At 36.6% G+C, this 27,962-nt stretch overlaps 1 protein-coding gene across 1 annotated transcript in view; it reads right to left on the reverse strand.

The window, feature by feature from the left end:
• Positions 1-10,809: 10,809 nt before the first annotated feature.
• RRP15 (ribosomal RNA processing 15 homolog) overlaps positions 10,810-27,962 on the reverse strand; it is a 39,048-nt gene continuing 21,895 nt past the window's right edge. Inside the window, exon 5 of the mRNA XM_045809619.2 lies at positions 10,810-11,342. Coding sequence (XP_045665575.2) covers positions 11,199-11,342 — 144 coding nt within the window. The 3' untranslated portion in view covers positions 10,810-11,198. The remainder of the gene's footprint in view (positions 11,343-27,962) is intronic.

The raw sequence follows: 27,962 nt of genomic DNA on the forward strand, positions 1-27,962 counted from the left end.
CCCTTCTCTGTTCGTTAATGGGTCTATTCACTTAAGTCATGTGGAATTCCTACAAGATGCTAAACAAATGTCTGATATCAAAACTACTCATCCCTGTCCGGGGTTTTACCCTGTGGATCCTAGGCAAGAGTTGATGATGTAATAGGTCCTTCCTGACTCTAAAAAAAGAATAACTTCATTTGCAACAACTTTGAAAGCTTCCCACAAGGGTTTCAAGCAATAAAAACCAAGAGGTAGGAAAAAGAAATCTATAGAATTAGTGACACTTGCTAAATGCAAAATAACCCTTTAATGTGAAAATACATTAAAGCCTTTTAGGTTCTTCTAATTTTATATTTGATGTAATTCAAAAACACTGTTTGGTCTATAAAAATTTTTGTCTCACGTTCTGTATGCATTTCTATAGCTAAACAAACTTCTGCTGTCAGAATAATGAAATGGAAAGGTTAGTGATTTCCCCCTGAAAAATAATCCAATTACTATCTCCATTTTGTATCTGTAGGTTAATCTAAGACAGAAGTGATAAGGAGGGGACAATGGGCAGGGAGGAGAATGCTTAAAGAGAAGATCAGAGGTGGTAAGAGATAAAGGGATCAACTCGAGAGATAAGGACTAGAGAAAAACAGAGCATAGCAGAGATAAACTCACACTTTAATGATACTCTGTGGGAACATTTGTCTTACCCTTTGGAATTATGATTAGCTGATGGATTACTGCCTGTGGCTTTGGGGCACTTAACATCTCTACATATCACTACTTTTCTGCTTTGAGAGTTCCAAGGGGAGGAAGTCTTTCTTTGGGAAGCAGTCTCTCAGTGGCCTGGGCTTTGTCAGCCCCAGGGTCTACTGAAATCTGGTTTCTTGCCTCTGGTGAAAGTCATCCACCAAAATAGCATTTAGTGACTGATATAAATAAATGAACATATGGGGACAGTTGTCATCGAGTATAAAATGGATACATGCTTCATAAAATGCTAATGTTGATAAAGGGAAGCCAGCAGCAGGATCTTCCTTAGTCAGGGTATGTGTTTGCTCCTGGCCCTGACACAGTCTCTACTACTTCCCTTACTCCAGCACCGCAGCAGTCCAGACACACTACACAAAGCAAGAAGCCAAAATTAGGTTGCTGGGGAGAAAGGCAGAGAGAGAAGTATTTCAACAAAGCAAAAATACAAATAAAAGATGAGTAGGGAAAAAGAGAAGGCAAATGATAAAGATATGATTATATGCTGATAATTTTTAAAAATGACTATCACAATGTAAAGCGAAATTTTCATTTTTTAACATACGTATTCTTTTAATGAATTTGTCACCATCTCAGAGGGTATCACTGTGTGAAATTCTGAATGTGTACATTTTCATTAGCAAAGTTACCAACCTATAGTTTGAACAACCTTGCCCTTCTGTTGCCTCAATTACCCTGCAATTAAAAAATGAAAACAAGAGAGGATAGTAATTGCACATTAAAAGAAAAGCTGGGTGTAGCTTTTTATGTTAGAAGGAAAAACTAGTAAATACATATTTTAAAAAGCAAAGTATACTTAATAGATATTTTAAAAAGCAAAGTATAAAAGTGGAGACTCATGGCCAAACTTTTCCTGATGTTTAAGTCTTAGAAAAGTAAGCTCTTACAACTAGGATGACCATATAATTTATTACACAAACCTGAGCACTTTCAAGACTGAAGAGGATGGTAGTCATAAATACATTATAAGACATAAGGGGGAAACCGGGACTGTCCCAGATAGTCACCCTGTTTTAAAATGGAAGCCACTTTAAAATCTGAATCGGTAATGTCAGACATTCACCTGTTCTAGGTTACCATAGTGATATATTTTGCATCTCTCCAAGCTTTTTTTTCCCCTTTGTCTGTGCTTCATTCTAATTATCAGAGCTAAAATTTGAAAATGCTTCCTTGTACAGCTCTAGCATTGTTATAAACATGCATCACCCCAAAACTGAAGGCTTTAAGAGGTACTTGGTCAAGATTCTTTTGAGCTCCATGAAAGCCAGTCTCTCACATGGAAAGGAAGAAGATAAAAGATATTAATAATAGGGATTAACAAGCATTTCATGTATCCTGTGCATAAATTTGTTTTTAAATTTTGGAAAATGAACAATGGATAAAAGAATTTGAAAACTAAGAATGAATCCTGTCTTCTTCTCATTTTGGTGTACAGAAAAAAGAATGTCACCCCGTGCTTATGGGTCACCTAATGCTGACTTTTTTATGTGTTATCCTCCCTGTTTAATTAGTAATAGCTTCACAAAACCAGAACTTCACTCAACTGAAAGGGTTGTTTTCCTGTTACCTTGAACACTGCTGTGATCAAAATTCCTACAATTTCTGCTTTCTCCTTAGATTTTTTCAGTTATACCTACTGCCCCTTTACAAAGGCAGTTATTTTTACAGTTTCTATCAATGGCAGGCTATTTACCCTAAACCAACCAACCAACCAATTAATAAATTAAAATGGGTGTGTAATTAAATAAAATGGGTGTGTGCTATGACCCAAGAAAGACTTCAGCAATACACAAACAGGATTTTGGTTGCCTGGTCAGTACAGATAAGATTTTGGATTTTGCTTCTTTCAGAGATCTTTGTCTTTTAACGTTATTAAGGTTATTAAACAACAATGACAAGGTCAACCTAGTTATTTGAAGAGTTGTAAAAATTAAATCTAATCAATGCCACAGTCGTATTGATTGTTCAGAGACTAGGCACTCATCTGGTTAAAGGGGGAAAAAAATTGTGTCAGTTAATTCAATGATAGCCTAAATCATGCCACCTAGAGGAGAACAGTGGTATTTCTCACAACTTCCTATTTGTAGAAAACAAAGGTGCTCAATTTTCTGAGGATTCTCACCACAGCTTATTAAACAATCATACGATTATCATTTTGCCGTAAAATCTTTAAAAAAAACTAATCAACAGTGTCACCTCAAGAATATTTCCCATTGATTTGTTGTTTCATTTCCAGAGGAAGAGCACTATATAACAAAAACTACTGCGTAAAATGAAAGCTACAATTTGACTACTGAAAATACGCATTCTCAGGAAAGATCTTGGGTCAGTAACAATGGAACTTCCATAATTCTAGTTATCTCCTAGCCAGTAACATCCTAAGCTAAAATCTAGTCTTCATGTATAAAGCATAATTTAAATATCTAAATTCTTAATAGCAAAAATGTCAGCACTTATATTTTTATCAACCATAGAAACGTCACTAAATAATGGGAGCAACAGAGCTGTGTTCTAAGAGACAAAACTATAGGATCCCACTCCAGTAGTAACGCAGATGCATTTCAGCAGAAACCAGGTAATTAAAACATTTTAATTACAGCTAGATCTGAAACCTAAAATAGATTCTCCAACGGTACCTGGTATAACGAACAGAGAGCAGCAACCAAAACGAAGCTCGAGAAGACAGGCTACTTGAAACTCTTAACTTGCCACTGCCAGGAAGATTGTCACCTTTTGATACATGTTGTCCCCTTTACCTTCCCCAGGCCCTAGGTTTATGTCCTAAGTAAAAGAGACTCAAAAAATAGAACATGTCCATTTATTTTTCCAGAGCAAAGTTCAATTTCTAGAATCTCATTTTCTTTTTTTTTTTAGAATCTCATTTTCTGTAAGACATTAATATCACCTAAAACGTAGGGAATTATTGTTGTGTATAGCAGCTCTGTTGATTCAAGCTTGGACTTGACTGTATTAGCCGTGTGACCTTGGCAAGTTATTGACTCTACTGCGTGTTCCCTCAACTGTTTATTAGGGACAATAACAGCACCTACTTCATGGGGTTACAGGAAGACTGTGTGAGCTAAGGGCATTATAAAACACTTAAATAGTATCTGGCACATAATAATTACTGTATAAATTGTTTATTGTTATTATTACTTGTTCTGTTTCAACCTAAACTTGAATGATGGATTGGACTATCAAAATAAAATGATTGAGCATGAAAAGGCAACATTTTAAAAATAAATCAAGGAAATATTCTCATTTCAAAATAAATTTCTATTAATCGAGAGACACAAAGTGACACAAGGGAGAAAGAGTCAAATTTTTCATGTTCAATGTTCAAAGCAAGGTTAACTATTAAAATTTTTAAAAGTAGGGCACACCTGGGTGGCTCAGTCGGTGAAGCATCTGCCCTCGGTTCAGGTCATGATCCCAGGGTCCTGGCATCGAGCCCCACATTGGGCTCTCTGCTCAGTGCGGAGCCTGCTTCTCCCTTTCCCTCTGCCTACTGCTCTACTTATGCTCTCTCTCTCTGTTAAATAAATAAATAAAATCTTTAAAAAAATAAAATAAAATAAAAAAAGAAAAAGTAGGATTCTAGCAAACAGGACTCTTGATATAGTTACCTCGGCACTTCTCCGTATCAACCCCTTAGAGTGTCCTAGGTAAGACAGTATTTAGAGTCTGAGTTCTGGAACAGTCTAAGTAGGCAAGAAATGTTTTAATATCTCAGTAAACGTCAGGATCTTTTTACTCAGTGTGAGACTTGTCTTGCAAACTGTCAAAATTATCTTCTTTAATAAAGAATGTATTCTTATACTCGTCTGATGAATTTTTTGGCATTTAAAAAACTTACTTATCCTATCCATTTTTTAAATTTTACCTTTTCAGTTAACATATTATGTTATTGACATGTGTTTTCATTGGTCTTCACAGCCATCATTCTAAATGGCAACAGAAAAGAAGAAGTACCAAAGTTTATGTAAATGATCTCTTATCAGTGAAGCTGTAGTTTGTCCAAAATTTCTTGCCATTAAAAACAATGCTATGATATAACACTGTTCACACAGCATTTTTGTAATCAGGGTCTTTTCCTGAGGAGGGTTTCTAGAAGTAGGGTTACTGGGTCTCAATATGTATCTACCATCTGCAGACGGTAAACTTTTGTGGGGAGAAACATTTATAATTACATAGATCAGAAATGAATGACAAGCTACACGCACAGCACCTGGTCCTCCAAACGCGTAACAGAGAACCTTTCCTGAGACCCTCCCTACCACACAGCAGGCGCTGGGCTAGACAGACACTGCGGGTACACTATTCCAATTCTTACTATATGAATAAGCGTATGCCTATGCCTCATTTATATGTGAGTGATACATAACTTCAGCTATCATCAAGTGTTATTTGGGAGTCCGGGGAAGAACCAAAATATGGCAGTTGTGGGTCACACAATCTAGCTATTCCTAGTGTTTGCAGAGAAGGAAAATATCACCTTGAATCTTTTCAACTATGAGCTTTCATATTTGTAATACATTTAAGAGAGCCCAGTGTTATTGTACAAAGACAAATATTATGTAGAAACACCCCTGATGTTATGCTTAGTAATACGCAGAATTTCAGGGTGACTGCTGTGTCTGGCTGCCCCGCTGATGTTTTGAGAGCTGATGTCAATCTATTGTTTATGTCCATTCCATGGGAGGGGATACATTTTTACCTCAGATTGAAGTCTGGTTCTGCAAGCGCAAAAAGGCAACTGTCTAGTAGCCTGAGGGTGAATCAACAGCTGCAAGGCCACCCACGCGTTAAGGACACAGCTCTCAGCTGTCTCTCCATTCAGAGCCCCAGTTGGTCCTGACCCCATACAAATTTGGTGTTCTTGCTTTGATGTTTATGAACCGATTGCATTTCAAATGCAGGATAATGATTCAGGGGTTAGAGAAACTGTTATTTATACAAATGTGGTTAACACCTCATCATTTTAAACTGGCTGTACTAATAATGCTCATTGCGCTCTTTGTTTTCTGGGGTTTTTTGCCCAAATCTGCAATCTACATTTGCTCTGGCAGGATGTCGAATGTGTGCTGGAATAGACTGGAAATGCTGGACAACTCTAGAGGCCTGCGACCAAAGGCACTTCTTCAGGGAACCTTCTAGCGCACATGGTGTCTACTGTCTGCGGGTCTGGCAGTTCTCCACATGTCCTTGGTCACGTACCATAAATCTATTCTTTGAGAGAGTAAGATTTAAAGTTGGATGTATTCATTCTGAAAGCTGCAGATGATTACACTAACAAAATGAAATGCGATTTGTTATTAACAGGGCCCTCACATTTAAGGACAAGAGTTACCTGAGGAAATAATGCAATTATAAAGCAACTTAAATTTATCTTCCTCAAAATACAAATAGTGAAAAAAGAAATCGACAATGATTTACTCGATAAAATTACACCAATATTTGTATATACTTAAATTGTATCCATAAAAGTTCATCAGAAGAACTCATACACATGATTTCAAAGTTTACTATTTTCAGACTAAATACATGCTAACATTATTCTCTTCATAGATAAGACCATCATGAGTCATGTGTAGCTTTTAAAATTTAAAGTAATTAAAATTAAGTAAAATTTAAAACTCTGTTCCTTTGTATCACTAGCCACATTTGAAATATTTGGTAGCCACTTGTGCTGCCATAGTGGACAGTGGAGATAGACCGCACCCAGCAACACAGACAGTCCTATTGGACAGGCCTGACTCGGACACTGAAATTATAAGGAATTATGCTCACTCCTTTAACATACATCCTTGCTTACATCCTTGGTTGTAAAGGCTGCTTACAAAGAGCACTTAACAGAAAGCTCAATACGTAGCCCTGCAATTGGAGGGAGGGGCAAAAAAGAGGGAAGAGGTGAGCAGTGCTGGACTAGTTATTCTTGACAAAATAAAACACGTTCTGTAACTGTCTCTGAGGATACCTCTTCTGAGCACAAAAGGCTCATCACACATCTAGAAAAAAAGCCCGAAACTGTAACTCCCTGAAATTATGCTTAGTAGCCTGGATGAAAAATATTAATGTGGTTCTCTAAGCTAGCAAAATCTAAAATTATTTAAGAAGCATTAGAAGATACCTTCTATCTATAAAATTCGGATTAGATTCATTACAATTTAGTATTTTGTTAAACATCAACCACGGGTTTAAATGTCTTATCATGGACTTCAAAGACCATCCTATTTCCCAATTTGTTCACAGGTCCTCTTGATTAATACATTAAGTTTCAGAGAAGTTCACCCAGTGAAAAAGTTCGCCAGGCCTACCTTTGGGGCAATAGTCGCTAAGAGTTATCTATCCAGCTGGCCGAAATTCAGACTCCTATTTCCTTGTTCCTGCAAGTATCTGCAGGGCTTAACAGTCTCTATCACTAACATACCAAAGGTAGACACACGTCACATTAATCCTAACAGATGAATTTAAGGGAAGAGCAGAGTGAACTGTGCTTCCTTCACTTAACTTTCTAACTTCAATTAAAGTCAAGAAAAAATGGGAGTTATTCCACATCTAAATTGAAAATGTACAACCTGCTATTTTACACACTGCTGTAGACTGAAAATGTGTCTTCCCAAATTCACATATTAAAGCCCTAGTTCCCAGTGTAATGGTATTTGCAAGTGGAGCCCTTTGGAAGGTAATTAGGCAAGGTGGAGCCCTCATGAACCAGATCAGTGCCCTTATGAGAGAGACTGAGAAAAGATGATCTCTCTCCTGCCCATGCGAAGACACAGCAAGAAGTCAGCTGTCTGCAAACCAGAAAGAGGGCTCTCACCAGACATCAAATCTGCTGGCACCTCAATCGTGGGACTTCCCATGCTATAGAGGTATGAGGAAAGTTTGTTGTTTCAGCCGCCCGGTCTACAATCTTCTGGTACAGCAACCTAGGCTACGGCAGACAGACAGACACAGACACACACGTGCTTTTCTTAAGAAGAAATTACAAAGGTCCAAAAATATATCTACTAATTTTTCAAATGTTTGTGTTATTCTTTTTTTTTAAAGATTTATTTATTTGAGAGGGAGAGGAAGAGAGAGTCTCCCAAGCAGGCCCTGCACTGAGCCTGGAGCCCTACATGGGGCTCCATCTCACAACACTAAGATCAAGACCTGAGCCGAAATCAAGAGTCAGACACTCAACCAACTGCACCACCCCGGCGCCCCTCAACTGCTTATTTTAAAAGTGCACTTTATGTTGCACAAAATTATCAACATACTAAACACAATAATGGCACTCTAAAGTCCTCAAAAAGCCTGAAGAAATAAACTTCCATCCCATTTCACTTATGACTCTTTTCAGCACATGTATTTATAAAAAAATCTATGATAAAAGTAACAAAAACCAAGTGAAGATAAACAGGGACCAAAAAAAGTTATCCAAAGTTTGCAAGAGTATTGCCTTATTTATTTGACCTCCTTTCTCTTCTACAGAAATACTTAGCTCTTTGGAGATTCCTCTACAGGCATTTTTCTTAGGCCTTATAATTTAACTTCTTAGCAACACAATTTATATCTTCGGTTTGTCTATATTTCTGTTCACACTTCAACCTTGGAAAGTCTCTGCTATTGTATGTTTAACCAGGACATCTTCAGGCATCCATGAACCGTAATCAAATGGCGTTGTAATGAAGTACTAGACTCTCACTGCCTGAAGACCAGCACAGGGGGCAGGAAGAGTTGGTGGCCAAAAATATCAACTATATTCATATATGCAAAACACAGTGATCAAAAGAGGTTTCCCAGAATATAAACGTTCCCTTTTCACTCCCTTGTAAAACACACAAAATATTTTAAAGAACTTGGGACTTACCCTCAAATATACCTTCTGGAACCTGCTCCCGAGTCATTTTCAGCTCTGAGTACTGAAGGTGAGCCTTCGGATCATTCCATCTAAAGGGCTTCCACGGTATGCTTTTCAATGAGTAGAATAATATTTGATCTACGTAGAATTCTATGTAACTTGAAAATAAATTCAGTACTCTGACTCCAGGCTAAAGTGCTAAACTACTAAGATGATTCTAAGTGTTTTCAGCCTGAGTTCAATGCCTAAAAACAATTAATAACCAATACTAAACTACGCTAAATACGGAGAACATTTACCACAGATATCTAAATATCCAGATAAGGGGACAGGATAATACCTAGTTACTAGTTACCTGCTTACTATTTTCCATAGTCTTTCTAAAGAAATAAAAATAACCTTTTTATTATTATATTACTCTAACTAGTTAACAGAAATAAAATCCAATTATTATTATATTGAGATAAAGCAGGGGGAATCTAGAAATGCGGTTCTTTTTCTTTTCCCTCCTTAACGCAAAGACAATGTAGGAAGATGGAATAGATGCAGATCTATCTGACTGATGTAAGAAGAATTTAAATGCTGTAGGTAAAATACTTAAGTTAGGGTAGAGGTGACAGAGCTAGAATATTTAAAACGTTCATCTCAAGATACATACTTAGTTTCTAAAATAATAGGCTCATCCTTGGATTTATATTAATACATGATGGTATTTTGCTTACATATTGTATAGCCAAGATGCAGCAATACTAATACATATAAAACATCTCATTTTTATGACAGAAATTATTTCATGTACTTTGAATATGCTTTATAGCCTTCTAACATAAATGACAAAATTTTTTTCTTATACTGGCAACTCTTCTTATTTTGGAATAAAATAATTTCTGAAAGAAGAAAATCTGCGTATATTCTTTTCCTTATTTTCAGTTAAAAAATCTTGCCAGATTACACCAAAAACTATGTGAGGGTATGTTTCAAAGATGTTTTAGTAAATAAAGAGTTATTTGCCCATTTCTATCACCTAAGTGTACTATTCAGAAAAATTTTTGCAAAGCTTTAATATGATCTAGATAAAATTAAGAGCAAAAAAGAAGTATAATCTTTAATTCTGGGGAGAAAAAAGTTTTTAGCTGCTGCAAAGAATTTTCTTTTTCAAATTATGTATGTATTAAGTTATAATGAAATATTCACCTGTGATAAGTTATATCATTATATTTAGCACTCTTATTACTTGGAGGAGTATTTGTTCACATTTATATTACCCTGAAAAATGGTAGTTCTATAATTTAATAAAACACTGAAGTTCAAAAGTTGGGATAAATACAAAAATGCATTTTGAGCTTTGCTGGTTTAACCACTTGATATCTTAAGGGTACACCTTCCTTTATGATAACAAATACCACGCCATGGATTAATTTAACCTTGGATATGTAATACCTGTAACACTCAAATGGCTCTGAAAATTTAAACATCTCTGCTCCAGCATAAGTTTGAGGGGAGGATGCAAGTATGTGCAAATGAGTAGTAGAAAGGAACTATTTTTATGATGGAAAAAGGAATGGATCCCTGTTTTAAAAGGAACAGATCACATTTATTAAACAATTCCTTTATAAACTTTAGATCTTAGACCTAAACTCAAATAAATTTTGGAATTATATTCAACAGTCTTACTTTCTTTTCGTTTAACATCTAGATACTAAGTCACCCAATTTAATCATCTTTAAGGGAACAATAAGGAACCAGATCTCCAAACAGATGGAGTATTCTGATGCAGGCTACCTGGAGCCTAACTCTACTATTTCACTGGTCAGTCAAGCCATAAAAGAGAATTTAAGCTAACTCAAATATTACAGAAAAGTTGGGGGGGGGAGCCGAAAACATATCAAATATGCTTTCTAAGAAATTATGCCTCACTGCATAAGTTAAACATGAGAATTTCCACCTCAGTAAATCTCTCATATAAAAATAATCTAACACGTAAGATAAATCTAAATCATTATATATGTTTTAGCGTATAAAGGGGACACAACAGAAAAGCGGAGATTTGGTGCGTTTCTTAAATCTTATTTACCAAAAGTTCTAAAACTGAAATCATCACCCTGAATCAGAAATACTATCATTTTAAATTTCACTACACAGGTTTCCTCAATAGCTCACCAAAACAAATACCAAAAATTCCCCTCATAAGAGCACAAACACACAGGACCAGTACGTTGGGAAGCTGAAAAATATTAACATCAAGGAGTTAACTTTAATTATGAAAAGCACTGCATGTCTAGAGGGACTGGTGATACTGAAACAAAACACCAATATCCACGAGCAATACGTAAACTTATAATGATCCTGGAAAATGGGCATCTCGCTGGTCAAGCAGACAGAAATACTTCTTTTTACAAATGTTTGAGAAGCAATGCTTAAAATTATACAAGGTTTGAAAAACCTAATTTAACAAAGTTTTCATGAAAAGAGAAAACACCAAAGTTGGCAATAGTAAGTCTTTCGGCTTTCTTACAAATGAGAGCTTCATAACCGCAGAACTTAGAGAGCACGGAGTGTTTTCCGAGGACAAATACAATGACTGTACGCTGTCTCCTCTACAGTCTTACGCACCCGAGTCGCTCCCAGACCCTGGCCCACTGTTATCCGTGCCATCACTTTCTTTGTCCCAGTCCTTCATGGACGCTCCCATCATGAAATCATCACGTAAGATTGTCCACCCAGGGCCCTCTTCTGATTTCACTTCAGTCTGAGGACAATTACAGAAACAAAAGATCAAAAGGCAATTTAATCGTAAGAAAATAAAAAAGCCCAAGCTACAAAACGAACTTATCGACACTTAGTTTCACAACAGGAATGAAAAAGACAAATTATAGTTTAATTTATACACTATGATATAGGCACAAATATGTAATAGAGCTATATGTTAAATTACTTTAACCCCATAAAAGAATCATGGAAGCAAAAAAAAAATTTTTTTTGGCAGGGGAAGGGAATATAGCAAAATCTAGGTTTTTATCAATTTTTAACATCTGGCAATCAAAACAGACTTATATATTATTTAATGTTTAGTGATGATTTATTAGAAAAATTCAGGCAAATTATTTTAAAACAAATAGAAATTTAACAAGGCTTTTAACACAAAATAAAAGAGAGAAAAGGAGACTAAATTGGTACTGTGCTAGGTTTTAATAGATGTTATCTCACTTAACATTTGATAAAAATGTGAACCAAATGTTCTTTATTTAGTTTATGATCTCACTGCCTGACCTGATCATGTAATCAAAAGACGAATCACATACTAAAATGATAAATAGCTGAAGCAGGCAATAAACATAATAGGTAGTCAATTCATTTTGCTTATTTATAGGATTTACATAAAACTATAGGACAAGCCTAAGAATGACAGCTTTTCATTTCATGGTGCAACAGCACCACCTTGTGGTATTAATTAAGTAATACAATATATGCAGAACTCGAAGCTCTGGGACTTTTTCCCTTTCTTCCACAAATATGAGAACTGTGTATCTAGCACTGTTCTTAGTGTTGGAAATACATTCATGAACAAAACAAAGTCCCTGTCTTCCTGGAGCTTCCTGTACCTAAATATAAACACTGGTGAGTATATAAATGTGAGCAAAGATTTGAGAATTGACTTAAGTCAAACGGCACACTTTGTACTATAAATTTAGCCAACATGAAGAAAGAAAAAAATATCTGTGTTAGTTAAAAACCAACAATAAAACAATTGCAAAGCTTCCCATGCCACACTGATAGGGGAGTGAGCAAGTAAGAAGGGAATTTATAATTCTCCTCACGGAGTACATTACCTTCCCATCCCTCATCCCCACGCTATCAAGCCCACCTTCCTAAAACTATTCTTGCTTCTTTTAGATTAAGCTACCTAATGGGATATAGGCTATTTTCTTTGATTCAGCTCCAGTTTTCTTTGCCATTCTCCTCACCTTAAGTAAGAGAAAGAGCTGTTCCCTCAAAGAGATCCACTTAGATGCAACAGTCAAAACATCTCTCTGCCAAATTAATCACTCAAAGTTTTCAATAAATTCTAAAAAGTGTATGCTTTCTGGTGTAGCCATATGCAAGTTAAGGACTAGGAGACACTTAACCCTGACATTACTGTTTGTGTTTAATATGAATAGGCACAATCTCAGGGGTAAGCTTCCATGTTCAGACAGCTGCACCCAACACACTATCAACCTGCCACCAACCATGAGAAGGCAGATCCCACAGGACTGAGCTCAATGCAGACTGTTTCTACATGAGAGGTCATCCTGACAGCCCACTTCTGCGGGACTGTGGGCTACCATCTACTCGGCAGCCACATAAAAGCTGTTGGCACCCAAAGAAAGGAGGGAGGGAAGAAGGGCAGAACAGGGACAAAGCCTTAAACAGGTAGCTCAGAAAGAAAGAAAAGAATCACAGTGGACCAAAGGAAAGGACTCATTAATTAAAATGTTGAAACCAACTGTCCAGCATGCTTGTCTTGAAAGACCATTATGTAAACAGGTATTTCAGGCAAAGAGAACAATAACAATAAACTCAAGCATCTCTCAACAGTCTGACTTGAAGACTAACAGTGAAGTAAGGCTTTGTTGGGGGATTCTGGAGGTACTGTTTTTGTTTTTTCAGCAATTCATTGTCTCTATCAGTAATTTTCCAAACGTGGTCCCCAGGCCGGCAGTGTTCGCAGCAGTACTACTTGTTAGAGAGTGACAATCTCAGGCCCCATTCCAGACCTCCGGAATCAGAAACACCGGGGGCAAGAGCCTGGCAATCTCGTTTAATAAGCCACCCAGTGCTTCTGATACTGGCCACAGTCTGAGAACCACCAGTCTACAAAAGAACAAATATTTCTTAGTGACTTTGATTCACTGCTACAAGACCAAGTACACGTTATGGCTGAAGAGAAAAGATTTTAGATTTTGGAAATCCAATGTTAAGACAGCTCACTGGATGTTTTATAAATTGCCATCATCAAAGCTCTCACATTACGGTATTTTTACACTGTGAAGCAACAATATGGAGATTAAAAAAAACAATAGAAAACTTAGTACAAACAAGTATGGGTTAATATATTTTAAAAACAGGTATTTTTTAATAATAGTTGTCCTGATGGCAGCTCAAGAAAAACTCTGTTTTAAAGGCAACAAGATGACCCTTTACTTTCTCTGCCTACACTTGCTAAAGAAATACACAGACAAGAAAAAAGGCGGGGGGGGGGGGGGTGTCCACGTAAGGTGGCAGTATGAACATAAACTACTAGTGTTGCTCAACTGTAAAACAACAGAAAAGCAACTTTTTATTTTAAAGATATAATCCACAAGGAAAAGATCCAAAGAGACAACAGCAACAGTGTGGAAGCAAGATGGACTAGAAGAAACTGTCTTGGCAAACCCAAGAAAGCTGACTGCTAAGACTGCAACTGTCAAGCTGTGACCAATCCAGTTCACACGGCAGAATCTTCAAAAAACCAACCAACCAACCAACCAACCAACCAAACCCTCAGGAGCTACCATTTACTGGGTACTGTCGGAAGTGAGGGTAGGAATGGAAGGATCAAAATAAAGAGAATTGGGTGAACCTTATATTGAGAAACAATCAGATCTCGGGATCCCCTTCCCCACTGCACACTAGCTGGGTGGAAGACTGAAGGTTTAACCTCTAGAGAGGTAAAGGGCTAAGCACCAATGAAGACACAGGTATAGTACCAGAAACAGAGGATTAAGTTATGACTCCCCTACCCCCTGATAATAAGTCCCAACCCCCTTCTCACTTTGGGCTCCCAAAAATGCTGGGAGGCAGACCTTTTCCTTCAGTCGGGAGATCAGGCATACTCTAGAGAAAATCTGGCCCATCACTAATAAATAACGCATGACGAGAATGCTATACTAAAGCTTGACAACATCCACATGGCTCACAACTTCATTGCCTCTCTGGGATTATTTGTTCTAAATCATGAACAGACAACTAAGGACTATCAGAAGGAAAACAGAGAATAACAAACACAAACATTTAGAAAGCACCTTGTAGGAAAACAAAATTGTTCAAAGAGAAGAAAATTTAGGGGAAAATACCATTAATACCCTCAAAGAGTTAGGAAATTATAGTGCATCCACAGAACGAAAGCAGTTGCTATTTAAAAAGAAACATTAAGAGAATAACAAGGAGCTTGAAATTAAAAACATGATGGCAGAAATAAAATATCAATACAAGGGTGAGATGATAAAGCTGAGGAAATCACCCAGAAAATAGAGTAAAAATTAAAAAGTGATGGAAAACAGAAGATAACTGGAGGACCAGTCCAGGAGGTTCAACATACAAAAAACAATTATACAGAAAGAATGCAAATTGAAGGGGAGGAAAATCAGTGAAATACTTCAAGAAAATTTCCCAAAAGTAAAGGACACACACTTCCAGAATGAAAAGAACCCTCCTGAATGTACAAAACACAAAAGAAAAACCAACCTACATCAAGGACATCGTGTCAAATTTCAGAATAATAGGTACTAAAAGAATATCCTATAAGCTTTCAGAAAGAGAACAAACAAGTCCCATACTTAGAGATGATCATCAATCAAAACAGATACAGACTTTCCTATCAGCAACCCTAGAAGCAAGAAAGCAGGAGACACATTCTTTCAAAATGCTGAAGAAAACTAATTTCCAATTTAAAATTCAATACTCAGATACACCGTTATTCAAGTCTGAAGACAGCACAGAGGTACTTTCAGACATAGGAGGTACCCAAAAGTTTACTTCTTATTAAGCCTGTATCAGAAAACTACTGAGAATGTCTTCCACAAAAACGGAGAGTAAACCAAGAAGGGCAAGAAAAGGATAGAAAAAGTAGGCGATCCAACAGAGGAAAGAGAAGGGAATTTCCAGGATGGAGTAAATGGAGACTCCAGAATGGTTAACTGAGCAGCAGGCATTGAGACCATCTGGAACATGGCACCATCATTTTAACCTGATAGAAACATTAGAAGATATGCTTTACCAACTCAGTGGGAGTAAACCAAGAAAGAAGAAATGAGATCCAGTAAATATGAAATCCAATCCAGGAGAAATTCCAAGGAAGACAAAAAATGTAAGTCCCAGGATGACAACTGTGAAGCAGCCCAAGAGAGCAGTCAGCCCTAGAAAAAGGAGAATGGGGGACTCTAGGAGAGAGTATCTCAAAGAAAAGATATTACCTGAGGTAATTTGATTTTGAAAAACTAAATAAACTAAGGAAGCTACATATGAAAATCAAGGCAATTAACTTAAGGAAAAACAAAGGAAACAAAAGAGATGCATAAATGCCAATATAACTAGCTAAAGGAGTAAAAAGTGGTTATCCTGGGGTAGGAGCCATGGGGACAAGGCAGAATAGGGCAGAAAACTATTTACAGTAATCCTCTGGGCAAATTGTGGCCTTTTAAACCACATGGATAAGTAAATATTAATTTAAACAGGAGAAAACAGGACAGCAAGTAAGGAGAAAACAAACTATTCCTCGATCATTTCCACAAATTCTAAGTTTTGCAAGCCTCCTCTAAGATCTTCCCAAAACGTCTCCCCCAAGATACCCTTCCCATTTTATTGACCATTATTCTGTTTCCCTTTCCAACTTATTCAAATGAAAAAATGTTAAATACATGAATTATACTATGAAGCTATTATGTGCCAGAGTTTACATAATACTGCCTTATTTCTAATTCTCTTAAGATTCCTAGCCAGAAAACAATTGTCTTTCTCATGTTATATAAGGAAACTAAGGCTCAGAGAAGTGAAACAACTTATTCAAGTTCAATTAATAAATGGCTAAGTCAATACTCAAACCCAAATCCATGATTCCAAAGTCTAAGTTCTTTCCGTAATACTATACTGCTCTAAAACTTAATAAGAACACTCTATGTTACTATGTCACTTGTTATAACCTATGAATTACACAGTAGAATGAGTACTAAAATACACTGAAAATGACTGAATGTGTTTAAGATAATTTCTATTAAAGTCAGAACTTGGTTGGGGGGGGGGGGCGCCTGGGTGCCTCAGTCGGTTAAGCATTCGCCTTTGGCTCAGGTCATGATTCTAGGGTCCCGGGATGGAACCCCTTATCGGGCTCCCTGCTCCAGCAGGGAGTCTGCTTCACCCTCTCCCTCTGCTCGTGCGTTCTCTCTCTCTAATAAATAAATAAAACCTTTAAAAATAAACAAACAAAAGTCAGAACTTGGAAAAATTATATTATACCACACATTTACATAATATCAATTTACTGTATCTTTTCCATAAAGATGATTTATCATTAAGTATACAAATTTTCTGAATACTTGGACCAACCACAAAGAAAAGGTGGATCAGAGATTAATACAAGAAAAGAAGGAGGCCCAGGGAAATTCCAAATGTGTCATTCATTAGAAACACTTGCCTTGGGCGATTCCTAAATAGATTTCATTACATGTTAAGACATCAAGAGAATCAGGGTTTTTTGTTTTGCTTGTAAAACGGAGGTAGTGGTAATCTGATACATTACTTTTACACTAGGAATGAAAATCAATAGAGTTCTGGATTTGAATCACAGTTAACTATTGATTACAACACTGAAAATCAGAAAATTTAGAGGTCCCAGACTTGAAAGAATTTAAAGATACTTCCCTTAACCTTGGTATAAATCTATTTCAAGATACAGGTAACCATATAATACACGTTAGGCACAGATATTTACTATCATCGGATAGAAGTTGTATTAACATCAAGTATAGACTGGAATGATCAAAACTGAGCAGCTTGTGAAGCCTGTCAGTGTTGCTGCAAAGTTGTACTAATTCAATGACCTACAAGATAACTCTCTGGGCCTACATCAACTGAAAAGTAAAACTGATTAAATGCACACACTTAATGAAAACCACATGAGGCAAGGAAACAAAATAGTCCCTACCCTCATTGGCCTGGTTTTATACAAATATTTAATCAAGATCATACAGAAGCAGTCTGTGTCAATTTTGAAAATGAAGACAACCCTTAAAAATGTTAATCAGCTTCCATTTCAAGGTTCAAACATATATTGGCAGCTATTGAAAAGAAAACTGAAAACAGAGGTTTGGAATTATTCATTAGTCTAATACCAAATAATTAAGAGCTTAACCTCATTTCAGTTCTGAAGGGGAAAATTAAAGTCAAATCCTAAAACAATAAACAGTATAATCACATCTATATTTAGCAATCAGCAATAGTCGTGATTTCATTGCTTTCCCTAAGAACGAACATTCAGTTTTCATTTTAATTTAGTTTCACCTCAATTAAAAAAGATTCTTAACACTGGCTAAATTCATCTTAATACCTTTATTGTTGCAAATTTTTTATAAAGCTATTTATAGTTGTAGTTAGTAATCTCCCCTCCAACTGATTAAAGCCTATCTTAAAGTTCTACTGGAGAAAAGAAGGATATATGGGAAATCCCTTTATAAAAAGATTTATTCTGGTAGAAATCAAGAGAAATGAAATACAGCCCCGTATTTTTAGAATTTGAGTAAGAACATCTATGATTTTCTCATCATGCCAGACATTAAAGCATCCCACTAACCATAAAGTATTGAAATTTATTTATTTATTTATTTATTTGTTCGTTTGTTTGAAAGACAAAGCAGAGAGAGGGAACACATGGGGGGTGGAGGGAGTAGATGCTTATTATCACCTCTCTCTAACTCTGTAAGTTTGGGTTTTTAAAAGATTTTATTTATTCATTTGAGAGACAGGAAGAGAGAGAGAGAGCAGGAGCAGAGGGTGGAAGGGCAGAGGGAGAGGGAGAAGCAGACTCCCCGCTGAGCTGGGAGCCTGATGCGGCTTTGATTCCAGGACCCTGGGATCATGACCTGAGTCAAAGGCAGATGCTTCATGACTGAGCCACCCAGGCATCCCAAGGATTGAAAATTTAATCAGGAAGCACTGAAATTTTCAATCTGGAATGTACAAGAGTTCTAATAAAGAACATACATATTCAAGGTTATATGGAAGATCCCATAGCAGTACAAATTCAACTTTTCTCTGATTTTCAAAGAATTCTTAATAAGCAATTTCTAATTGTCTTGATCAATTTGTGCCTTCTTCATTTCTCCACACACTTGTCTTAGTTCGTTGTAACCGTTTTACTAGGACAGTATTCCAGGAAACAAGGCCATTTGGGCTTTGCTTTTGTTTAACTATTGTATAGTTTCCAGACTCTTGTACAGTTTACAAACTTCAATGGGTAACTTATAAGATCCAAACAAGCTAGAAAAGCATTTAGTAGGCTTTCCAAGGAAAAAAGATCAAGATGCTGAAATTATGTCACCTTTAGTTATAGTCCAAGCACATGTTAAATGTAGAGAGTTCGCTAAGAAAAGCTAATTCTGTGTAGCTTTCCAAGAATTCGGGCCTAATACTCCTAAAAAATATGCTTCTTTGATGGTTTTTTTTTTCCATCTGCTGCACTATTTTTTAATTTCAATGCTGCCCTGGATTTTACCATGTACTCCATACTTCTTTATGCCTTTGCTCAACGTGGTTCTATCTGGCAGCTTCCATTCTAACTTGCTATCCATACACCTAAATTCACAGAGTTAAGTTTGAGGAAACATTCAAGCAACCCAGATGTTCCTCATTGTTTATAATCTCTTAAGAATTGTTAATAACTTAAAGTTGACTAAACTGCCTAAAAGACAAATATAACACCTCAAGGAGCCTTTTGATACAAGTGCTCTATATATTTTTAGACACGGTTGAGAGCTTGAAACATTGAGAATACACTCTGCCAGTTAACACTCCTAAAGCATATCGTTGTTCTTTTATCAACCTCACTATATAGTACACAGATGAGAATTCAGACTTATAAACAAACTAGTAGAGCTGTGAATTCGTCTAGAAAATAGACACGTTTTAATATCATAAATTTGTTAAAAAGCTTACGTGAGAAAATATATGTAAAAGTTCTCTGTAAAACTATGAAATGTTACATAAACAAAACTGTTGTATCTAGTAAAAATATGCATATTATCAATCTACCCACAAAAATCAACAAAAGATTTAAAAATAAATGGATTGTCCTCACTAGAGCTCCCTGGAAAAATGGGTAAATCCAGGTCTAGGCCACAGAAAGTACAAGGTTCAGTCTGAGAGCTTGTGTCTCAGGAAGCAAGTACTCCAAGAAAAATGAGGTCATGTCAAAAGGGCACAAGAAGCTAGTCTGCTTTGGTTCCTGCTGTCACTTTTGTGAATTTAAGCATCAAAAAAAAAAAAAAAAAACCGATAATGATTCTAAAATATTGAACAACCAGACATTCCTACGTCCACAATATTAAACAAAGACAAAGACAAAAAGGTGGCGGTGAGGGGGAAAGGTTCACTTGCCAGCACTGGCGATGACTGCTAAGCCAACTCCTTACTCTGGAAAGTGGTTATTAAAAGGAAAGGTACATTAACCCCAAACTTTAGGAACTTAAATTTAACCCTAGAAAAATAAATACAAAACATGAGAAAATCACCATTCTGTAAATTCCCATAACATTTAACTGTTTTAGGCAAGAATCATCAATTGATGCCAAAAGTCAAAAGATAGATGGGGAAAAGTATATTTGCTCCTTTCAAAGCATTCACCCCAGAAATTACTTTCTAACTGTAGAGGGGAAAATGCACCTTTAATAAGGAAACATTTATTACCACTTTATCCAAATGAAAAACCCCCATCACTAATATGGGACATTCTGACAATGTGTCTCCTGATGTGACAGCACATGAAGTATACAGCATCTAAGTATCACACCTATGAAACAGTTTATGCCAAAAACAGTTTAACCTAAATCCTAACCTTTACTCCTAACTTTCCGCTTACGGTAAAAGGGCACAGAGGAGGAAGTTGAAAGACATGATGAAACAATTAGATTCAGAACTGGACTCATTCTTCAAGACAACTGGTTTAGTTATAAATGAACCTTCTGAATGGTATGGTATGTGAATTTTATCTCAATAAAGCTGTTTTAAAAAAAGAATTTCCGGGACGGTATGGGTATTAGCACCTTCAAATAATCACCCCCCAAATGAACAAGAACTAGATGGAGATGAAGATAGGCAGACAGCTCTATAAAACACACGGGTAAGTGTCAACATTTTAGAATCTAGGTGATAGACACACTGGTCTTTCATACTTTCTTCCTGTTTGAAGATTTCCATCAAGTAAGTGGGGAAAAAAACAAGGATTCTAAAATTTCTATTAGGCAAGCAATGATTAAATACAGGATGCATCTGATAGCCAATAAATTTTAACTAAGCCCTTGATAAAAGAATAGAAAGTCAATTCTAACAGTGAACTTACAAAGAATTCCTTAAATGAGTTTAATGAGTTTGTTTCATGATTCTGAAATGTTTTACTATGGTAATATTTTACCTTCCTTAACAGTTTTGAGAAATGAGATTTTAAAATCTATCGGTCTCCATGGGCTGCTACACCTCCAATGAAGGGGCTGTGAGACCCGGGAAAACTCCCTGAAAGCCGTCTCTCGTATCATTCTACTTCGAGCCTCAGAGGGGGACACTGTGGCTCATTAAGCCAGATCCACCTCTTCTAGCTCATCTGGCTGAGGGAATGGAAACCCAGTTTTCAGTTCTGCTTCTAATGAAGGACCTCAGATCTTTTTAAGTAGCAGGCACAAATGGCTGATAATGATTTTGGAGCAATGTGGACTGGGTTTTAATCCAGATTCCAACCATTACTATCAATGTAACTTGGGGCAAGTCACCTAATATTTCTGATTTGGGGTTTCTCACCTGTAAAATGAGAATTCTAGTACTTCTTAAAATGGCAACTAAATAAAAACACCTCTCAAAGTACCTGGCACAAAGCAAACACTAGCAAGCTCCCTCCCAGTCCCTCTACCACCATTCCTACTTACTAATGCCCCGAGTCATCACATATATCCACAGAATTCCCAACTAGTAATCGTCTGTAATCGTCTAATGATGTTTCTGCACACTAGTCACAAAGATAAGAACATTCAAATATTGTAGTATGAAAGCAACCATTCAGAAACCAAACTTTCCTTGGTAAGTAAAATCTTGTAAGTAACAGAATTAGCTTAAGCATAGCTTAAAAATGGGGAACAGAAGGTGGACAAACTTCTAGGCCCTCAAAATCTAGGTTTATTGTGCAACAATCTGCATCACTAGACTAGATGCACCTAAAATGAGAATTTTCCAAATCTAAAGGTAATTTTTATTAAATTATTGGATATTTTTGGATTATCCAATAATTCATAAATACTAAGAAGTTCTTTTCCAATTGGTTTCCAACTTTAGATTCACCTTTGACTACTATCTGTTAGGAAAAATAAGAACTAAATATAAGGAACACAAAATAACAATAACTGCAAACATTTATATAGCACTGTGCCAAGCACTGTTCTAAGTACTTTACTTATACTAACTCCCTTGACTCTTACAGTTACCTCTATGAGGTGGGTTATTGCTACTACAATGATGAGCCTAAACACAAAAGAAACCTGAGGCATGGGGTGGGTAAGTAACCCCCATGCAGTAAATGGCAGACCAAGCGTTTTCAACCCAGGCAGTCTGGTTCCGGAGTCTGTGGCCTCTGCTATTGTGTAGTATTTCATACACCCTCCATCAACATTCTCATCTGCCTACAACTCAAACAAAAAACACCAACCAACTCATATTTATGATTTTCAGCAAGAAACAACTCAAACAAAAAACACCAACCAACTCATATTTATGATTTTCAGCAAGAAACAATAAAATATTCCTTCGATTTTTAAAAATGTACCACCTAAATGTAAGCATGTAGCATGACTCACTTTGCGCAGGACAATTAAAAAAAAAAAAAGGCTCAACCTCACCGATGAAAATCCTATACACACATCCACTTCAGCAACTTCAAATAGAACATTTCTTTAAATAGGGCCAGAGATACATGGCACCATTAGTAACTTTTCTTTTAACAGTAACTGAAGATATCTATAGAAGCTCCGTAATTAGTTCTTACGCTTCCCTCATACCCATATTTCCCCCGTCGAAATGATGCATGTACCACAGTGCCAAACATAAGGTCGCTTTATTTACAACCGCTGTCCAAATCTGAAACCATGCGACATTAAAGCTAAACAGCCTATTTTAAAAGGAGTTGAGAAACGGGCTTTAAGCTGTTCCCATCAACAGCAATGTGTACAATCATGCTCATTCTCATTTCAAACTTTAGAGTCTCTCTTTTGTCTAAACTCTAATCTATTTAGGCATTTTCAGTAAACAAACATTAAGCTGAATTATTTACAAAGTTAGAATTCCACACATTCCAGCCAGAGCTACTTTTTATGTGAGAGTAAAACACTGCTGCCGTGCAATGCAGGGGCAATTTAAGGACAGTATCTTTCTCCACCCCCCTTGCCTGCCTTCCATTTCCCCAACACCAGTTAAAAACGAAATCCTGAAAACTGCCGGGAGACCACCTAGGGAGCTGTGTGCAGAGTTCCTCCATTCCTAGGTTTCCTTCCTCGGGAGCAGGAATTCAGTAGGTCTCTGAACCCTGCAGAAGCTACGGTTTTAACAGAACACAGCAGTGCGGAGTCTAGGTCTAAGTTACTAACATACCAAAGAAGCCAGGTATTTCAAAAGTATTCCTACCACTAAATACCCAGCTAGGAAGGAATTATGTGATGGATATTAATGAGAAATGAATGAGAAACAAAGCCCCCTAACTTACCTCTATGTCTGATATTTCAAGTGCTCATTATCACAAAAATCAGGTGTGGGGGGGGAAATATATATATATACCTTTCTCCCCCAGTAACTTTTTTCCCCTAGGGATTTTTCACTGAAATGTGTTGTCCAGCAATCACTAAGAAAATTACTTTCTAACAGAAACTAGCTAACATTTTCCCTTACTACAAAATTATTACTGTGGCTTCATTATAACCAAAGGTGAATGTGATACATTGGCAATTTCAAATAAATGAAAACCGTGCCAAGTCTGTCATTCAAGAGTCTGCGTAACATACAGTCAGTGCTTTCCTAACATCAGCCAATACAGTCTCTTTCATCAGATTTAAAAGGCATAATATTTGCCTCAGTCCCACCTTTAAGGAAATAGATACTTAAATTCCAAGAAGTTTGACTGGATTTAGTCAACTTTTCAAGAAAAGAGCAAAAGGAATAACCACAACTTAGGAAAAGTAAGGGGAAAAAATAACGGCTCTGCATTACTAAAATCTTGATTATTCAACATATCGGGAAAATACACCACTCTAGATCGGTATGTGTTCTGAATGGGGTAAGAAAGAACTGTTCCTGAGGGCTTAAATTTCAGTTTTTGTATAAGAAAATATACAAAATATAAATTACAATTTACAATATAAATTTCTTATACAAAATATAAATTATTGTGGCTTTCTTAAACAGGGTGTCCTAAATACAATTTAATCTTCTTAAAAACAGCTCAGGGTCAACATCACGGAATCCATCAGTGTGCCCCTTCTCACATGCTGGTGTGTAGCTGGTATGGGCCTTCCATTTATTTGGTCCAGGAGTGGGATTTACAGGTTCTGGATTTTAGAATTGTCTCCAAATAACTGATAATTAATTCTTTAAACCTAGAAACACTTAAATTTAATTACGTGAAAAACTCTAAAATACATTATGCACCTTCCCTGACCAGGTAAACAGCTAGGTAAATTGTTTTAGGGCCCTACAGAGACATACAGGACTAATGAGCGTCTGCGACAAGGGGCCTCCATACTCACTGCTACAATTCCGGCAGCCTGCTCCTCTGTGGTCAGGTCTCCGACACTAACCGAATGCCTCACCCTACACTTGCCGCCGGGGGGGGGGGGGGGGGGGGTGTTAACATTTTATTTATTTGACAGAGAGAGACACAGTGAGAGAGGGAACACAAGCAGGGGGAGTGGGAGAGGGAGAAGCAGACTTCCCGCTGAGCAGGGAGCCCGATGCGGGAAGCCCGATGCGGAGCTCGATCCCAGAACACTGGGATCATGACCTGAGCCGAAGGCAGACGCTTAACGACTGAGCCACCCAGGCACCCCACACTTGCCGTTTTTAACCTGCTCTTTACAGTCATTCTCATTTCTGATTACAACTTCATCTTATAAAAGTCTTCATCTCTCAAGGGAAGGAAGGTGAAATAAGAGATGGAGATTAAAGAATGCACTTGTGATGAGCACTGGGTGACGTACAGACGTGCTGAATCACTATATTGTACATCTGAAGCAAATATGATACTGTATGTTAACTATACTGATATATAAAACAAGATAAAATAAAATAAAATAAGCCTTCATCTCCCAAACATGTTCCACCTTTTATAGTTTCAATTTTGTCAAAGCTGTCACCATTTCTCAATCTCCCAAGCTGTAAAAACCTTGCAGTCATCACAAGTCCCCCCTCCCCCGACCTCTCTGAACCATGTTAGTTCCAAATCAAATCAATCTATACCTTAAAACTACCCCTCCAACCTGGTTCTTCTTTTCCATCAATCCCCACCCCACCACACCTTAGTTCAGGTTTTCCCCTCTTGCTTTATGGCAACAGCCTGACACCGGTTCGTCTTCTGATAGTCTTTCCATCCTTCAGCCTTCTTTTCCTTAAAAATAATCAAATCTGATCAGGTCACTTACCTGATGAAAAATTATAACTGGCTCCCAAATGCCTAAGGAATAAAGTCCAAACACCTTAAGAGGAGACTGAAGACTTGCAAATGTCATCCCAACCTACTTCCCCAGGATCCCTTTTTCCAGCCTCCCACCCACCGATATCCCAACCTCTGTGAAAGAAGAAAAAGGAAAGGGAATTATAAAGGATGTGAAAAATTGGGAACTGGTAGGCTTTCTTCCCCATAGTAGCACAATGACTGCCCGTTGCTTTTCCCTCGATTACTACTAGTGAAAATGTCTACTCATTATGACTTCATTCTCTGACACTTACTTCATTTCTTTTAAATGTTTTCAAAGATTCTGTTTCGAAACAGGCTAGTTTCAACAGCACTGAACACTTGTTCTAATTTATGACTTTCTTCATGAAATTCTTTAGCTTGATGGTAAACATTTCAACAGAAATGCCATTCACTGGTGCTTCCTTTCCTATTATCATCAGAATTCACATTACAAAATGAAAATGCTTCTTTAGATAGATACTCAAAGCACCTTTATTCAGAGACTGGGTTAGTCCAGTGAATGAACCAGTGCCTTCGCTACGTTTGCTTCATGTCTTTTTAACTAAAGCTAAGTGTCTTGGATTCTCCTGCAGCATATCCCTCTTGAGAGTCATGTTTTCTATGAACATCCTCCCATCATATTCTTCTAACTTCACTACCTTCTAATTTCATAAGCAACATACCATCTGTACTAAACACTTGCTCAAACAATTTTCAAGTGGTTTCTCTTCTAGTTTCCATATGAAAGGTCTAGTGGACTGATTCATTCCCAAGAACCAAACCTCTACTGAGCTTAACATTTAGTACTTTACCCCAAATTTCTGTTTTTTGGATAAGAATCACTCTTTTCTTAGGCTTTCTCACTTCCACTAACAGTGTTCTTTGTCATGGCCCTATTTCACAAAAATATACATAAAATAAAAAAACAAAAATTGACTAAGTATCTAATAGTGACTTAACAAGATTTATTGTGACGTGACATGTTAGTGAATCGAAAAAATAATGGGCATTATTGAGAAGTAGATATTGGGCAGTGAAGTCACAAATAAGTGACTTACTTCTGCATATAAGCTTTGCAATATAAGGAATTTAAAAGAAAAAAATAGACTGTTAAGTTTGTGAATGACAGAGGTGTAATGTGTTTACATTTATTATAGTGATGTACACCCACTGTACAAATGACCTGACTTCCCACGAAGAAAGAGATGTGCAACTGGTATTAAGAGAAAACAAAGTTAACCCTTACCTATGTAACAGAAGAAACAGCTCATTTTTCAATAGACAAAAATACTTAGAGAATACTACTTCCCCTAAGTTCCAGTGAAAGCTTTTTGATTTACAGATATTAGCTGTTATGTCTTCTGAAATGAGCCCATCGACTACTTTTTTGTTTTTGTTTTACTTTGCAGTATTTGAGTTCAGCTCCAAGAAATAAAGTTAAGTAATGATTCAAATGTAATTTAATATGTCAGTCTGACATTTTTTGAAATACTTAGGTCTTTTCAAAATCTCTTGCCCTAAAATGATCTTTAAAAAGCAATTACACTTTTTTTGCCTCTAAGGAAGGCTTTCCCACTACTTTACTCTGAAAAGAATGACTGCATATAATAAAATTAAGACAAAACAGATACAAAAATTCAAAGGGCAACAGTATTATCCAAGTCAGCAGAATCAGAAGATTAAAAATACTTTGATTAACAGCTAATGATGTGAAAGGCAGTTTTTGGAACATACAAAAACTTTGCTCCAATCCAGGCACCAAAAGCCCGTTGAAGAACATTATGGTTTTTAAATGGAACAAGGAGACTTTTAACAGTTGAAGTTGTAGCTCACAAAAATAGTAAGTATAGAAATATAAAATGAAATCAATCAAATATAGATGTATAGGGCACAATATATATGACCCTTAAAACAGACTTAGAAATCATAGCTACGTATTGTGTAAAGAAATGATTTAGTAATTCAGCTTACCTATCAGATTAAAAATAAATCAATACATTAGACAGATTTTTAAAAGATCATGCACACTCTCTCTTCTTATTTTCTAAGAAACAATGTTAACCACAGATATGCCAGAACATGATCGAATATCTAAAGATCCTTAAAGGGTAGAGATGATCACAAAGCTGGTTTCCAAGAAGACACAAACCCAAATAAATACAGGAGGGGCATACACCTGCTTTCAGTGGACATTTTCCTCTTTATAAGGCTAAAATTTTAGAAAAATGTTTATAAAAGTTTCCAAACATTAAAATGTCCATTTTCAAATATTTAAAGATTTATTGTTTGTGAAATACTGTATAATTTAAGGCACCCAATAATTCCATTAAAACAATAGAAAGTTACAATAAGACTAACCTTTTTGCTTTTAATAAAAAGGAAGTCTTCCAATTAAACAGCAGACATGCATTTATCCCTAATTCTTATGGAAAGCCCACTAAAATTAAAAGTATAAAAAGTTATAAACAAACAAGGAAACAATCAGATGGGAAAATAACTATAGACAATATGCGAACAAGTTTGGGGACATAAATGAAAACTGCATAAAGCAGTGATAACCAATTAGAGAGAAGGAAAGCTAATGTTTAAGTGAGAAACCGGAGCCATGCTCTGGAACTGGAGGCAAGGGGAGAGGTGGAGGTGAGGGGTATGATAAAA

The sequence above is a fragment of the Ursus americanus genome, chromosome 2, assembly GCF_024610735.1.
Source record: "Ursus americanus isolate L20-20 chromosome 2, mUrsAme1.1.p, whole genome shotgun sequence".
NCBI lineage: Eukaryota > Metazoa > Chordata > Mammalia > Carnivora > Ursidae > Ursus > Ursus americanus.